This window comes from Aythya ferina (genome assembly GCF_964211825.1).
Source record: "Aythya ferina genome assembly, chromosome: 1".
Lineage (NCBI taxonomy): Eukaryota > Metazoa > Chordata > Aves > Anseriformes > Anatidae > Aythya > Aythya ferina.
The window spans coordinates 110,759,024-110,775,102 of record NC_140296.1 but is presented as its reverse complement, the minus strand read 5'-3'; the positions used below and the strand labels follow the sequence as shown (position 1 = coordinate 110,775,102).

Genomic DNA, 16,079 nt, shown 5'->3' with positions numbered 1-16,079 from the left:
GTGACTCCAGTTCTGAGTCATGCAGTGACATCCCACTGTTGATTCATTTTGCAAACAAACAAGCAAGGAAGAAAGGATGTAGAAAAGGACATGGATCTACCTCATACCACAGATACCACTGCTGCTGCATCATTCTGGGCAGGGGGTGCCTCTCCCCCTTGCTTCTTACTTGAGTGCTGCATCCCTACATGGGGATGGGGCCACATCTGCAGGGACACCACATCACAACAGGCAAAAGCCATGAAACAGGAACTCAAGTCTTTGTGTACTCATAGCCCAGACTTGTCTTTAAACAGTTACTGGGGCGGGCAAGCAAGAACAAGAAAAAGTGATAGATTTAATCTTGCATGTCACACCAAGGGGAAAATGGATTTCGGATTACAAGTTTGAACAGATCCTAATGGTTTCATGTACCAAAAGAGGATGAACTGTATTGATCCTACAGCTGTCTTCTCAGTGCAATGCAATTGTTAGCCACTTCTCAAAAGCAGTATCACATGTGTTCTTGTTAATTACTGCTAAATGAGGCAGGAAGTGATCTGAAGACGTTTGCTTATGGACTTCCATATTATTGGAGAACAGAGCTTTTAAATGACCTAAATGTTGCAGGAGCACATACCCCATTGACACCCAATAAAAAGTGGTGCTTTTAAGTCACTGAATTGCTTCTGAAAATCCTGTTCATGATTCGTTAGAATACAACTGCAACAGGGGATTATAGCCAGACCTGAAAATCCACCATGACCATTCCCATGTAGACATGCAGATAGGACCTGCCTAAGTTACAGACTTGTGGAGAACACGCAAACAGCATGCAGCCTGGAAGCTGTTCCTTACAATTTGCTACAAATTGTTGCCTTATGGGATTACGGTGGCCATGCAGAAAAGAGACAAGGATGCTAGAAATCTTTGCTAATGAGTGTATGTACATGCAAACATAGCAAAAAGTAACAAGCTGTAAGAGGTTTGGCATCTATCATCGGAGATTACTACACCCATTCATAGATGCACTCACACTGAACATGGCTGGGGGCTACCCTCTTAGGTGGGAGAGATAGGATCTTGATGGAAGGTTCTTCCTCTGTCTTAAACAGGAGCTGGTGTTAGCATTATGCTACCTATGCATAGATATTTAAGCTGAATGAGGCTTATTGTCCCCCATGTCAAACCACGCATTACTTCAGCTGTGTTGTACACTCCCAATAATTGCACCCTTTGGGCTGCCTCCTCTCTCGCTTTCTGTATCTACGTGATAGGAGAGACTCGTAAAGGCAGTTTAATTGAGGAAGGACTGTCACAAGAGGGGAAGGGGCAGAGAGCAACAACAGATGTCAAAGCTTACTGGCAATCTGCCTTGTCAGTCTGGCCAGGAGGAGTGGCGTAGTAGAATAGCACTTTACAAGAGAAGGAGAAAGCAAACCTATGATGCCACTGTGAAGAAACCTTCAGGTAAACGCAACTGCTTCTCTAACCACCTGCAAGTTAGAAGGAAGAGCATCTTGCGGTGAAACAAAGGGGAAAGGAGGAGGAGGAGAGCAATGAAAGGGCTTCAGCTGTTTGTTTTCAGTGCAGGTGAGTACTAATTTGGTTATGTCCTCAAGGGTTAGGTAGAAGGAAACAGCACCACAAAGTCTGAGCAGCGTTGGGGACTTGGCTTTGTTTAGTAAAAGTTTCTGCATGTTTATGATTAGGTGGGTCTATTTACTTTCTCTATGCTGAATGTCCAGACTTGCAGGCATCTCTTTAAGCTGCAAGATAATTTCAGGAACACGAAAAGAATGCTGTTCTTCAGGAGGCTGGAAAACATGTTTTTGAAATGAATTTTAATTGCTTCTGGCAAATACAGCATTTCTTTCTGAAGAAGGCACTTCCTCAACCAGAATTGGAAAAGGCCTTGGGTATTAATTTTTTGTATGTAAATCTGCATGTAATATATGCCTCCATAAGTTTAAATCCTACTGTTTATATATACTCTGATGTGACTTGTGATCTCTCTATATTATACATCTCAAGGGGATTCACAACGACCCCTACCTACGCATATAAATCAGCCAGACTCGCCCTTTCTCATCCTGCCTTGCAGAACCTGCACTCTAAGTTCCACTGCTTTTGACCTGTTGTCTTCACATACAAATGCTTATACGCCATCCTGCAGACTTTAAAAAAACCTACTCACTTGGAAATCAAAAATCCTGAAAACTGTGCTTCAACAAATAAACCCACAAGAAAAGAAATTCACGAGGCTTAACATAATTAGAAAAGGTGGCTGTGTTCCATATATAACAAACATGACTTGAGTAATAATTTGGCGATCAATATGTAAATTGCATAACACCATTGGTATTCATTCTCCTTTTTAATTATTCTCACCTTTCATATGATCTAAACTACAGATGGTAAACTTTTTGGTGCAAAAATATGTATGGTGTGTGAGGCTCTTTTTGTCTGTTTGGGCAGGATTCAAACAAAAATTCACTGTTAAAATACTGGCCTGTGAAGAATTTTTGGACAAGGTATAGTAGATTCTTGCAGCGGACCAGAGCAGAGAAACTACAAAGCACTTTGCAGTGTGGTGTTGGGATACTTGAACTACCTATGTCAAGCTCTCAGTGCAGGTTGACTTCTGCTGAACTTCTCACTGCAATTGTGTGAATAACTGATACTGTGTCCTTCTTGCTGGATGAAAAATCCCGAATGGTCATTTTGAATCAAACAAAATACTTAATTTTACTGCGAATTTCACATTGAAGAGGTTTCTACTCTCCCACTTCGGAGTTAAATTCCAGCTAAGTTTCTCAGTAGAAATTAAAAATCGGAGCATTTCCTCTTGAAAGTGAAACATTTCAGTTTTTCCTAAGTTCCTCACTAGTCTAATCAATCAAGGCAACTCGGTGAAAATAAGTTTGTTTGGTTAGAATCTCATTTTTTTTCCTTTAATTGTTTTCAGCTCTACTAGTTGCCCTTCAGTCTGTTTTTATACTCTGTATTAATATTTATTCAACAACGAATGTGAAAGTAAACACGTTGCTTTGATTGTCTTCTTCCTTTGCACTTATACTGATGCTTTAAGTTGAGCAGAGGGAAATAACCATTTTAAAGAATTGAGAAGTTTTACAAACATACTAATAAATAACAGTAAAAAGTAATTCATCTTAAATCTAGATGATGCCATCCAACAATATATTGGTTATTGGTCCCCTCTCCTTTCCTGAAGTTCTTTCAGAATTGACCATCCCGTTCCTTCCACTGTATTTTGAATAGATTCTGTTTTAACTCAGGAAAAAAAAAATCAAACTTTGATAAATAAACCTCAATTTTTAGATATGCTAACTATAACTAGATGGCTGTTGGTGACTTTGTGAAGGAGTAAAATGTGGTGAGAAGGGGGATGGAGAGAAATCAGTGTGAGTAAGTGGCACTCCAGAACGAAACCATGAAACCTGAGAGCCAAAAGGAGTTGTAACAATGGCAACATGGGAGCAGGAAAGAGATGTAATGGATGAAAAATGGGAGAGCATCAGAAGATGTCAGGCATGAGGATGACAGCAACACACAAATAAGTCATCTTGCTTGTTATCAGCTGCTTCTCCAGTACATCGACGTTCCCCGACTCTGCACTGAAGATGTTTGGGGATAAAAACAAACAAAACCAACCAAATCTAATTTATTGTAGGATTTTGGTCAGCCAACTTGATGAAGGCAAAGCACTTCTGACTGAAGCCTTAGGGCTGGGCAGTTTCTTTTCTGCCTCAGGGCTGAGTTAATGACCTGTCAGTGAACCCTGGCCTACTGGAGTCAGTTTGTGACAAAAGGATCAGGAAATGGGTTTTGCTCCATCTCATAGGACAGGCTATGATACTTCCCACCCAAACACAGGAGAACATCTCTATCCAGTCGCAACAGGCGACAAGATGGCTTTTATAGGTGTCTCTCATGCAGAGAGAATCACTAGAAACAGTAAGAAAAAGCCCTGGGGCTATGGAAACACGGCCCTTGTACTGGCTGCTCCAGAGCAGATGAGAACCTGGGAGTGGCTGCAATAAAGGAACACTGGAAATACTTTGCCCTGCTGGTTCTCCTGTATAGCTGTCAACAGCTATAGATGAATCCGTCCCTGAGAGGGCAGAAACTACTTCTGCCATGTCACAGAGGAAGAAATCAAAATGAACATTTAATAATTAACTGCGTGAACCCACACAACAACTCGATTAGAGAGCTGAGAACACACAAAGGTGGCAACTTCAGCTAGAGGCATCCTGGCCGAGTGGCCAGATCTTTTCTTACCAGGGCACCACAGAATCTGGCTGCTGTGGTAATTCCCATCCACCCGCCTCGGGAGAGGGAAGGTGCAGCAGTTCTGACAGGATAGGCCACTTCTAAGAGGGCCCTTGAAGGGCCATTTGCCATGGGGAACAGACTGGATACAGGTAGCTGTTACAGAAGCTCTTGCCCTTCTGAGGGGGAGCAGGTCCCAGAGCCAACTGTCCTATGTTGCTCTAGAACAGTGATAACAAAATCTGTGGGGTGCTTACACTGTTATTTTTCAAGGGGAACTATAGTTCACTGCTGCTGTAGTCAAGGATCTGTAGTGTTCAGTTTGCTGATGGCTTGCTGCTGTTGAACTAAGGCATGTCTGTGATCACTTTTTGTAAAAAAGCATGTATCCACTCAAAGTGGAATCCAGACGTCCTTTGTTCTTTCCTTCACACACGTTTCCTCATGGATCTAATCTGGACAGAGACATGGCTGAGTGAACCCAAGTCTTGCTGGTGACTTTTCAGTCACTTCCTCTCTGGGGAACACTGACTCCGCCTGGTTCTTCCAGAAGCAAACCATCACCACCACAGCGTGCCCCTCTTTAAGGGTGCATGCATCTCTGTCCTCCTCCACCTTCCTCTCTGCTGGACCTTGCTCCTCCTTGTCATGGGAGTGCCTCTGAGCAGCGTTCCCTTTCCCTCCCCCCTCCCTAACTAGTTGCAGGCTTAGAGTTTTCAGATGATTCATTTTAATGCCCCACAAAAAAAACAAACAAACAAAAACAAAAAAAAAAAAAAAAAAAAAAAAAAAAAAAACAAACCACTACAAACTGTGAGGACAAAGCAGGTGTTTTTAAACATAGGTTCCCACAGACATAAAGGTAATCTAGGCCAGGACAGAGGAAAACCTCCGGCAAAGTTCTGAGAATAGCTAAGAGCTGACACTACCTAATGCTCAGGTATGATGAATTAAGCATCAAGGCAAAAGGAATACAGCATACAAGAAACGCCTAGACTGCACCCTGCATGCTTCACCAGGGCCCAGAGGGATTTCTGTTCTATGCAACTCTGCTATTCCTGTACTCCACAGGCAGGAGCTATGGTTTTTGGAGAAAGGTGGCTATCACCCTACTCATTTTTAAACACAAATAACTAATGTTTTTTATTTTTTATTTTTTTCCTTTCAAGTTCTCTTTGCTTTCTTGGGTTTTGCTTTGTTTTGTTTCAGGGCATTTCATGAATACGTTCTGGTTCTCTAGCACAAAATGTCACTTCTCTATGGACTTGGTTTGGTGGAAGTTATTTGTCAGTTTTCCTGCTCCCTGAAATTTGACAGTATCAATTTGTTAGTTTAGCCTGAATCCTTAAGAGTGCTGATGCACCTGTATTATCGGTTTATCTGTCTCCCTCTGTACATTTAGGACCTGTCAAACCATGTCAGTCATGCTGAAAGTGGGCTCATAAAAAATTACATCTTTATAACTCCACAGGTAAAGAAGAGGGAAGTGAGGAAAAAAAAAAAAAAAAAAAAAAAAAAAAGCAGTTTAGCTCTTAACCATCCTGTGAGGCAGCTTCCTATAGTCAATCAGCCTCAGCATATGTTGCCTCCTGCTCAGTGGGCAATGTCATGGGTGTCAGAGGGGAGGTTGTGGGTTACTGTGGCATGTAAGAAAGCCAAATAGACAAAACATGAAAATCAGATGCCATTAATTTTGCTGACTAAAGTATGTATTCTCTTCCTAGTTCTGGTGACTGCTCATACCCTTACTGTGGAAACACCTGCCAAGGAATTACAGGTGGCACGAGGGAGCAACGCTACTCTCCGCTGTCAGTTTAATACTGATGCCTCCATCACCGCAGGAGATTTCGTTGTCTGGAAGAAAATCAATACTGCGGTAAATCAAGTTGTATAAAGAAATATATGATAGAGTATCTAATAGGGGGGTGTGAGAAGAGATGGAAACAGGACTGTGGGAATATGTGTTGGAAGTAAAGGATTCCTTCATGACTTTTTAATCTCAGCACTATACAATTAGAAACTCTGAATCTTGATTCAATTTAATACAAATCTATTGTGCAATATTAGGCAAACGCATACCTTTCTTTTCCCTCTGTCTTGGTCTTGCAACTGTATATGGAGGATACATCACTCTATATACCTTGGGTTTACATCTATTAACATAGATGAAATGTTCAGATGCTTTAGAAAAAGCTATGTATATTTTTGCGTATGTAGTATACATACATATATATCTTTGATATTTTATAAATATTTGTATTGATAATAGTACATGGAGAGATCCTTGATCTCTTACTTTCACAGGGAGTATTTGAAGATAAGAACACCTCTAAAGTTCTCCTCACCTTCTTGGGAATTAGTGAGAGGAGAAGCAGAACTTGGAGCTCTCCTTTTAGTAACTGCTAAGGGTTTATTCACCAAAGATCCTTGCTGGAAGAAAGCAAGGGAGTATATGTAATCATAGGGGGATTTGATTGACATATGGATGTCAGAAGAGTCTCATGGTGTCCTGTCATGGAGAGGAAAGTAAATATGACCCCGCAAAAGAAATCAGTTGTTTCTGACAGATAAGGTAGAAGGAGATTCCAGACAGGAAGCTCGACTCTTTTGAACTCCTAAGGTTCTCTTGGCCTGGGGCAGTTTTAAGGTGCTCTTTTCCAAGTTGTTCTTAAGAGCAGGCTAATCCATGGATTTAGGCTGTAGACTTGCACAGAAGAAACTAACATTGACTAGCTTCCCTCCCTCTCTGACAGGATGATGCTGTCACTAGGTATTTTGATGGACTTGTACAGTATGGCAAGGGCTACGAAAACCGAATACAATTTACTGGTAACTTAGGGAGTGGGGACATCAGTGTCACCATCAATGAAGTAACCATGGAAGACAATGGGACGTATGTATGCAGTGTTCGTCTACGGAATGACCCTCCTCGGCAGTCTGCAATCACGAGTCTTTACGTCCTCAGTAAGCATAATGGAGGCAAAAACAGATCCATTAGATAATCCACTATCCTTCTCCTAATGTCCGTACTGTTTCTTAGACCACAGATTTTCTAACAGAAAAAAACCTTTCCCAGTAAATCATAATCTGCAATTCTCTTTGGTCTTTTCCTACTACTATAGTAGTGGGTTGGAAGGCTTAAAGCACCTGACTCCCTTAAATACTTGACTGCAAAAAATACAGTTTTTAGAGTTACATAGTTCACTTTCCTAATAATCCTTGCCTCATTACAGGTCATTCCCCACTCCCCCTGTGGCTTGTCACACTCAAGTTATCAAAGGGTGAATTGCCCAGCATTATTAGAGATATCTCAGAAAACATCTTACAACTTCTTCTTGGCTGACAAGTGTCAAGAAGGGACAAAAAAAAATTAGGGACAAGAGTTCACTTCAGTTCCTTTGAGAAAGTGGTAGGTGCATGGCCAGCTTCTGATCATCAAGAATTGGAAAAAAAAAAAAAAAAAGTTGCAGGAGATGGGTTGAAACAAAATGCTGTGTCTGAGTAACAAAGTTTCTGGTTTTTCCTTCCTTCAGTTGCACCATCCAAGCCAGAATGCAAGATTGTGGGCACAGCAGAATATGGCCAAACGATCAATCTAACCTGCATTTCTCATGAGGGCTCCCCAAAACCCACATACAGCTGGGAAAGCTTCAATGTACAGCATGAGCCCCGTGTACTACAAACAACAAAAGGTATGGGAATTTCTAAGTCGCCAAATCTTTGAGTCCTCTGCAGTTCAGGACTGGAAAGACTTTGAAATGCAAATAATAATAATAATAATGATAATAATAATAATAACAACAACAACAACAACAACAACAACACACTTCAATTCATTTTCTAGGAAGTTCTCTGACCAGGATTTTAAGAAGTTGTCCTTTTGGCAGCATATACTCCTAAGTAACTTAGCAGGGCAAAAAGGACTGTTACTTGAAATAACAGCAGTCACTAAGATTTTCATTTCAGCTCTTACCTGGCAGGAAAGATGTCTCATTTTGGCACTGAACAGAAATAATTACTTCTCAATTGCTGGACGTAAGGGTGGGATAGTATGAGAAATAACAACCAGTTTTCTAACTGGTTTTTATATCTCCTCTCTCTTGACAATGACTTTCTAGCCATTCTTTCACACTTTCTAGTGTGAAGGCAAACAAAAGTTTGCTCTGAAAGCTGCTTTCCTTTCAGAGATAACTCCTCACGTAGAGGAATGGGTCATGAGAAACAGTTGCACCATTTCTGCTTTGAGAATAAAAGAGGCTTCCAAGTCTTTAGGACTATCACACAAGCCTTAATGTTTTATTTGCTTTTGGTTTAAGTCAGAATCTGGAAAAAAGTATATGAATTTCCATAACAGAACCTTTGGTAGAACTATTCATACCGTAATAAGGGTTTAATAGCCTTTAAAGTGTAGCAGTGTCACAGGACTCAGATTTATTAATTCAAGCCACCTCCTTCCTGATACATACAATGTCAGAAGGACGGAGTATGTGTCTGAACCTGCCATTCCTGGTTTTAGTTATTGTAGCACTGCTAAGGAGGTAAACTAAATATGATCAGACTATAGACTATTCAACTCTCACTAGGTGATTCTTGCATAAATTATGCAAAATATGAAACATACACAGAAACACAAACCTTATTCACTTGACTGGCCACTAAGCGGTGCTAATGCATCGTGCACAGCCCTGAACACACCGTGATTTGTTGTCTCAAAGCAACAGCTGTCTGCCCATTCGTTCTGTGCTTTCCTGGGGCAGGAGCCTGTTCTGAGCCATTTCCACACTATTTCTGTTTTCATCAGAGCACTGCTGTCCAGTAAGCATGCCTGCTGTCTCCTGCCCCCCTACTGGCTGGATGCCCTACTGTCACTACAAGCAATATGCTAAGACTTTGTGCTAAGCAAGTCCTAGTGCTGCACATTGTCCAGAATTCCCTCAGGAGCCACTCCAAAATTGACAGTATCTGACATGCATTTTCCAAAATCAACTCACTAGTCAATTACTTGTGATTTAATATAAGAGGATTTACAGCCCATTAATAGACTGCAATTCTGAGAGCTATAAACATCACACTGAAAAAAAAAAAAAAAAAAAAAAAAAGTGATGCAAGCTCTGCAGCAAGCTGAGACTTTAAGAAATGAAGCACGTGGAGTCTGTTATTTCTTAGTCTGCTTGCTCTTTTACTATCTGGCACTAGGCGTCAGCAAAGACTAAACAGAATCCCAGTCCCTCTCATGATCTGGAAAGAACCAAGGATTACACAGAAAATAATTGGAAAGCCCCTCAAAAGTTTTTGGAGCCTTTAGGTTTTACAGCAGGAATCTGGACCTTTATCAGTAGATCCCAAGGAAAAAACATGGACTCTGCACAAGTGTCAGCTAGAGATGTAACAAGCAAACACTGACTGCTCTGACAGATGGAGCTAAACTTTAATATATGGTTCTGTGCTCTGTTAGGTTGGATAGGAAATGTCTAGCATCACAGCATTTCCATGTCACTGTATTTCTTCATTTATTTTCACAGCCTGTATGTCTTCTCTCAGACTAAAAAACTGCTAGATAATTTAAATCAGAAATCCTAAGAGCTGGAGGATTGAATAACTTTTTGCCATTTTACAAGTTAATTCATCAGATGACCACTTCTTAAAGACAAACCACTGGTTTGTGCAGTCTTATGTTTGTAGGCAAAGAGGGCTGCTGGCCATTTTCCCACTGAAAAAAAAGCTTTCACTAAGCATACATACTTCTTTCCCCTCCACCTACAGTTTTCTTTCTAAAAGCAATGTTCAAATGCCACATTCCCTGTGATCAAAACAGCACACTTTGTCCTTCCACAAATCACACGAAATTCCACTAGCGTGGAAACTCCTGAGCAAGATGGAGCAATCCATCAGCTTTAATAACTTCTCATCGCTCCTACCTTCCTGTGCTAGAATTAAAGGGTTGCTGTTCCCATTTCCTTCCCTGTTGTAATTCTTTTCCTGACTGGGTTTGCGTTTCACAACAGGGGAGCAAATAACTCTGAAGAACATCTCAGCGGATACATCTGGCTTTTACATCTGCACTTCAACAAACATTGTGGGAAAGGAATCTTGCAACATGACGGTCAGCGTTGTGCCACGTAAGAGACTAAGTTGCTTATTGGAATAATAGTGCCAGAGGATATATCCAATCTAAATGTGAAAGCTTTAGCAAAGACAGTGTAAACAAAATTATAAAATTATGCTTTCTTGAGGGGAGATCCTAAAAGGCAGCCCTAAGGAGTGCTAATGACCAGGGTGGGCTAATGGGGCTTATTGACAGAGCTTTAAACTAGTTTTGAAGAGGGAAACACCACTTGGTTCTACACCAATGCATGCAGCATGAGGAGCAAGCAAGAGGAGCCAGAAACCTTGGCCCAGTCCAGAACTACGACCCCGCATAAGCATTGGCATAAGCAAAACCTCGTGGGAAAAGTCCTGTGGCTGGGGTGTTAATGAAGGATGGTTACAGACTCTTCACAAGGGATTGGCAGGGCAGGTGAGGCAGGGTGGTGGTGCTGTATATAATGGTGAGGCTGGGCTGTATGGAGCTTGCAGTTGGCAATGACACAGTTGAAAGCCTTTGAGTAAGGATTAAGGGACAAGCAGATAAAGGGGATGTCATTGTGGGAGCCTACTATAGACCTCCTAGCCAGGATGAGGACACCAATGAATTACTCTTTAAGGATCTAAGAGATACCTCTAGATCAGCCACCCTTGTCTTTATGGGTGACTTCAACTTGCCAAGCATAAACTGGGAATACCACACAGCTGATGCAAACAGGTACCGGAGATTTCTAAAACACATTAGTGATAAATTCTTGATACAGGTACTAAGGCAGCCAACTAGGAAAGGTGTCCTTCTAGGTTCATTGTTTGTAAACAGAGAGGCTGTCGTGGGTGGAATGGTGATTGGTGGCTCTCTTGGCCATAGTGACCATGAGGTAGTCAAATTTAAAATCTTTGGTGGTAGGAGGAGAACTGTCACCAAAACTTCAACCTTAGATTTGGGTCAGCATAACTCAAGCTGCTCAGGGAACTTGGTAAAATCCCCTGAAAAACTGCTCTTGAAAGTGTTTTGTCCATCAATACTAGTCAGTTTTAAAGTACCACCTCTTAAGAGCACAGGTGCAGGCAATTCCAAAATATCAAGCAGGTGGGGCAGAAGGCGGGCTTGCCTAAGCCTGGATCTCGTTCTAGAGATTAGGTGGAAAAAGAAAGCATATGGATGCTAGAAGCAAGGTCAGGCAACACAGGAGGACTACAGAGATGCTGTTCGCCATTGTAGGGAGAAAATTTGTGCATCCAAAGCCCAATTATAGTTGCAGCTGGCCAGTGCTGGGGGGACATATTTTTTTTTAAATACGTTAAAAGCAAAAGGAGGTCCAGAGATAACACTGGTCTGTTACTTGAGGAGGATGGTCACCTCACAAACAGGAACACAGACAAAGCAGATATGTTTAATGCCTTCTTCACCTCTGTCTTCACCACTGATGATGGGCCCTGGGACCCTAGAAGTCCTGAGTTGGAGAACCGTGACTGTGGTAATGATAAACTCCCAACCAACCCTGAATCTGTGCAGGATTTGCTGCTGCAACTAGATGCATTTAGATCTATGGGGCCTGATGGGATTAATACCAGGGTACTCAGAGAGCTGGCTGATGTAATTGTGAAACCTCCCTCAACTTTTTTTCAGTGGTCTTGGGAATCTGGCAAGGTCCCAGTCAACTTGAAGCTGGCAAAAGCTGTTCCAATTTTCAAGAAGGTCAAAAAAGAAAAGTCCTGATAATTACAGACCTGTTAGTCTCACTTCAGTACCTTATAAAATTATGGAGGAGAGTGTTCTGGGAGTTACTGAAAAACACCTGAAAGACAATGCAGTCATTGGTCACAGTCAGCATGGGTTCATTAGGGGAAAGTCTTGCTTAAGGAACTTAATTTCCTTTTATGACAAGATTACCCACCTAGATGACTGAGGGAAGCCCACTGATGTAATCTTTTTGGATTTCAGCAAAGCTTTCCATGCTGTTTCTCACAGTATCCTTCTGGACAAAATATCCAGCATACAGCTAGACAAATACATAATGTGGTGGGTGAACAACTGGCTAATGGGTTGGGCTCAAAGGTTTATAGTAGATGGGGTTACATCAGGTAATAAGTTTAACAAGAGCAAGTGCGGGATCCTGCACCTGGGAAGGGGCAACCCTGAATGTATACATACAGACCAGGGGATGAGAGGCTGGAGAGCAGCCCCATGGCGAGGCATCTGGAGGTTCTGGTTAACAAGTAGAAGCCAGCAGTGTGCCCTGGCAGCCAAAAGGGCCAGCCATACCCTGGGGTGCATCAGGCACAGCCTTGCTAGCCAGTCAAGGGAAGGGATTGTCCTGCTCTGCTCTGGTGTGGCCTCACCTCAAGTACTGCATGCAGTTTCAGGCACCACAATATAAGGAGGACATAAAACTATTAGTGTCCAGAAAAGGCTACAAAGATGGTGAAGGGCCTAGAGGACAAGATGTATGAGGAGCAGCTGAGGTCCCTTGGTTTGCTCAGCCCAGAGCAGAGCAGGCTGAGGGGAGGCCTCATGGCGGCCTGCAGCTCCCTCAAGAGGGGAGCAGAGGGACAGGCGCTGAGCTCTGCTCTCTGGGAACAGCAACAGGACCCGAGGGGACGGCATGGAGCTGGGACAGGGGAGGGTCAGGCTGGGGGTTAGGGAAAGGTTCTGTGCCCAGAGGATGGTCGGGCACTGGGACAGGCTCCCCAGGGCAGTGGTCACAGCCCTAAGCCTGCCAGAGTTCAAGAAGCATTTGGACAATGCTCTCAGACATAGGGTTTGATTTTTCAGTAGACCCATCTAGAGAGACGAGTTGGACTCAGTTATCCTTATCCTTGTGTATCCCTTCCAACTCAGACTATGCAGTGATTCTATTTCTCCTCCTTTATAGCATCCATGAACATTGCCCTTTATGCCGGCATCATTGGAGGAGCTGTTGCTACAATTGTAGTTATTGGTATTATAGCCTATTGCTGCTGCTGTCGGGGGGACAAGAACACTGACTATGAGATGACGTAAGTACCTTTTGCTAGAAAAGTGAATGGAACATACACTGGTACACATTCTCGCTCTGCTATCAGCCTATGGAGTGGAGAGCACAGTAGAAATGAAGTCACCAAGGAAAGTATGCACTACTTTCCTCCTTTCTGTTTCTACACTAGTGACTCCCATCTCTTCTCACAGAATATGCCCTTATCACCAGATGCCTTTGTAGTCTCTGGGGTAGAGTTCAAACATTCAAACCTTGGCATGCACAGCCACTTGGTAAACAAAATCATGATTGTCTCTCATTTCCCCTAGTCCCGATAGCTGTTTCTGTCCTTGCTAGCCTAAATCACCATAATGCTCTGTATTCAGAAATATCACTCTGATAGAAACTTATCCTTTATGAGAGTAAGACTGCTGTAAGAAGAATGGCATGAGAAAAGATACACCAGTCATCATTTCTCTATACATATTTAATGAAAAAAAAAGTAGCTCACACACCTTTTGCATCATCAGCAAGACAATTTATGGAGTTTGGTTTGTTACACTTCTAGATCAGCTTAGAGCAATCTAAAACCATTTTAATGCAAAATCTCTTCAGTAAAATTTCTGCCTGCCTTTAACTAACATCTCTGTTCCTGAATAATGCTTTAGGGAGACAAAAGATGCAGATAAATTCTCCCAGAGGAATCCTACAGAGAATCAGACAGCAAAAGATGATAATGAAGATGCATGAAGAAAGAAGAGGGAGGCCGATGCCATCTTCATTTTTTTCTGAGGCACAGACATCACTGTAGAAAAGCAAGCAATTTCCTCTCTCTTACTGCAAGAAGGTTTTGTTTTAGAATAATTAAGTAAAAGCTAATAATGTCTTTGTCTTCTAGTTTCTGGGAGATAATATCCTTGTCTCCCTGGAAAGGAGTATTTAAAATACCATGGGTAATAATATATAACCTCATAGCAGAATAACACATATGAAGAACTGCTTCACCCACTCATGCAAAAATCACCAGTCTCCTTGACTTCCCCCTTTCTGTAAAGGAAGTCAGTTAAGTCTATTTGGATACAGAGTTGCTACTTTATCCCTAGAGCCACAGAAGGCACAGAAGGTCACAAATTGCAAGTTATCAAGAAAGGGTGGCCTTGTTTATGCTGTTATGTAAGTTTCACAGCTTGCAGCATCATCTGGTACAGAAATGATTCTATGTGAGATTGAAGCAAGCTGATTTTTGAAGACATTTTATTAAGTGTGTTCTTTGTATATATTATACACCCACATATGAATAAAAATACGGGGAAAAAACAGATGACCGATCAAAGTCTGTTCAAAGCAACAATATATACTAATGGCATGGATAAGGTAACAGAAATAAGCTGCAGAGTTTCAAAAAAGTTAGATGGACTCAGAACAGACAGATGAAAAGATCTGGAAACAGCCTACAAGCCTGCATACTTTCAGATTTTTGAACTTACGAATTCCAGCTCAGAGAATTCCTAAATATTAATTCTCATCACATTACCCTTTTCTCCTGACTGTTGTATCGGTGAGTCAAGTGGTCTGTTGTGCCTGTGGCTTCTTCTGAAAAAAATGTTTGTGTGAACATGTATATGGAAAGTCTATTCTTTACAAAGTACATACGAAACCAAATCTCTCTGGCAATGAACAATCTGAAGCACAACTCAGCAAAACATTCTGAGAACTTTTTCCTGTGCTCAGTGTAGATGTATGACTCAACATTTCAAATATGGATTACCAAAGAAACCCAACAAATTTTTCACATGGAAGCTGGAGGCAGGTAAAAAAAAACCAACAAGGTGCATAGCTCAGAAATAGAGGAACAAATAAAAAACAATGATACATATTTTATTCTGTTTTACAATGTGAAAGGGTAGTATGAATAATCTAATTAGCATTGTAACAGGTTTTTACTGTGAAACAAAAACTATTTCTTTTCTAGTTGTTACAGACATTAATCACCACTCTGTGTTCCTTCACAAACACCTATATCCGATATCCTTGAGCTGAAGAACGCTTCTGCTGAAGGATAATAGGATGGATTCTTATCAAGCATCTTAACTGGGAAGTCCAGCAAACAGACATGACAGTTATCAATAGTATTTGTAGCCAGAACCTGGCTCTGGCCTCTAGAACATTTTAACACTGTGTTACCTATCCCGTATTTTTCACAGGATATGTTAAGCTTAATTGTCTTGAAATAACATTTGCACATTGATCAATACAGATTAACAAACCTGCATTAAGCTATTTAGAAAAACAAAGTTTCAAAATACAGAATAGATATAAGAAGACGTCCCAAAAGAATGAATTCAATCCTGAGTAGGTTCCATAAGAATCAGCAATGAAAAAATGAGAGTTAACCATTACAATCATTAAAGCAGAGCTACTTATGTTCTGCAATGTTAAGCTCAGTTCTTCCCTGACAAACTAAAAGCACATAGAGAGGGCTAAGATATTTCACTGCTTTTCATACTTTTTTTTAAAGACTAGTATCTTGAAAGTTTTTTTTTTTTTTATCAGAATCTATCAATTTATCAGAATGCTACTGATTCGTTAACTTCAGTCAGCCAAAAATACACATACTCAAATTCCTAATTTACTCCACAGTTTTCTGTGACTTACATGTCTTTTGAAGTAGGAATATCTCTAAGAGCCTCTAGTATACCCAGAACTTTAAAGAAAATTAAAGCAGCGCTAACATATTTATGGAAATGATTTGGAAAGTGATCA

General features: G+C 41.3%; 1 protein-coding gene across 1 annotated transcript; it reads left to right on the top strand.

Moving 5' to 3' along the window:
• The first annotated feature begins 1,318 nt into the window (after positions 1-1,318).
• Positions 1,319-14,635, top strand: GPA33 (glycoprotein A33). The gene is made up of 7 exons (XM_084510115.1): positions 1,319-1,572; positions 6,000-6,151; positions 7,029-7,239; positions 7,809-7,967; positions 10,281-10,394; positions 13,236-13,359; positions 13,985-14,635. Exons 1-7 carry the CDS (start codon positions 1,539-1,541, stop codon positions 14,064-14,066), a joined length of 876 nt encoding a protein of 291 aa, XP_084366241.1. The 5' UTR covers positions 1,319-1,538; the 3' UTR covers positions 14,067-14,635.
• Positions 14,636-16,079: the final 1,444 nt, after the last annotated feature.

Bases quoted from the DNA above. Each gene is read 5' to 3' on its own strand.
- GPA33 (XM_084510115.1), top strand. From the start codon at position 1,539: ATGAAAGGGCTTCAGCTGTTTGTTTTCAGTGCAG. The intron at 7,968-10,280 runs GTATGGGAATTT...GTTTCACAACAG, and splicing joins TGTACTACAAACAACAAAAG to GGGAGCAAATAACTCTGAAG. The intron at 10,395-13,235 runs GTAAGAGACTAA...CCTCCTTTATAG, and splicing joins GACGGTCAGCGTTGTGCCAC to CATCCATGAACATTGCCCTT.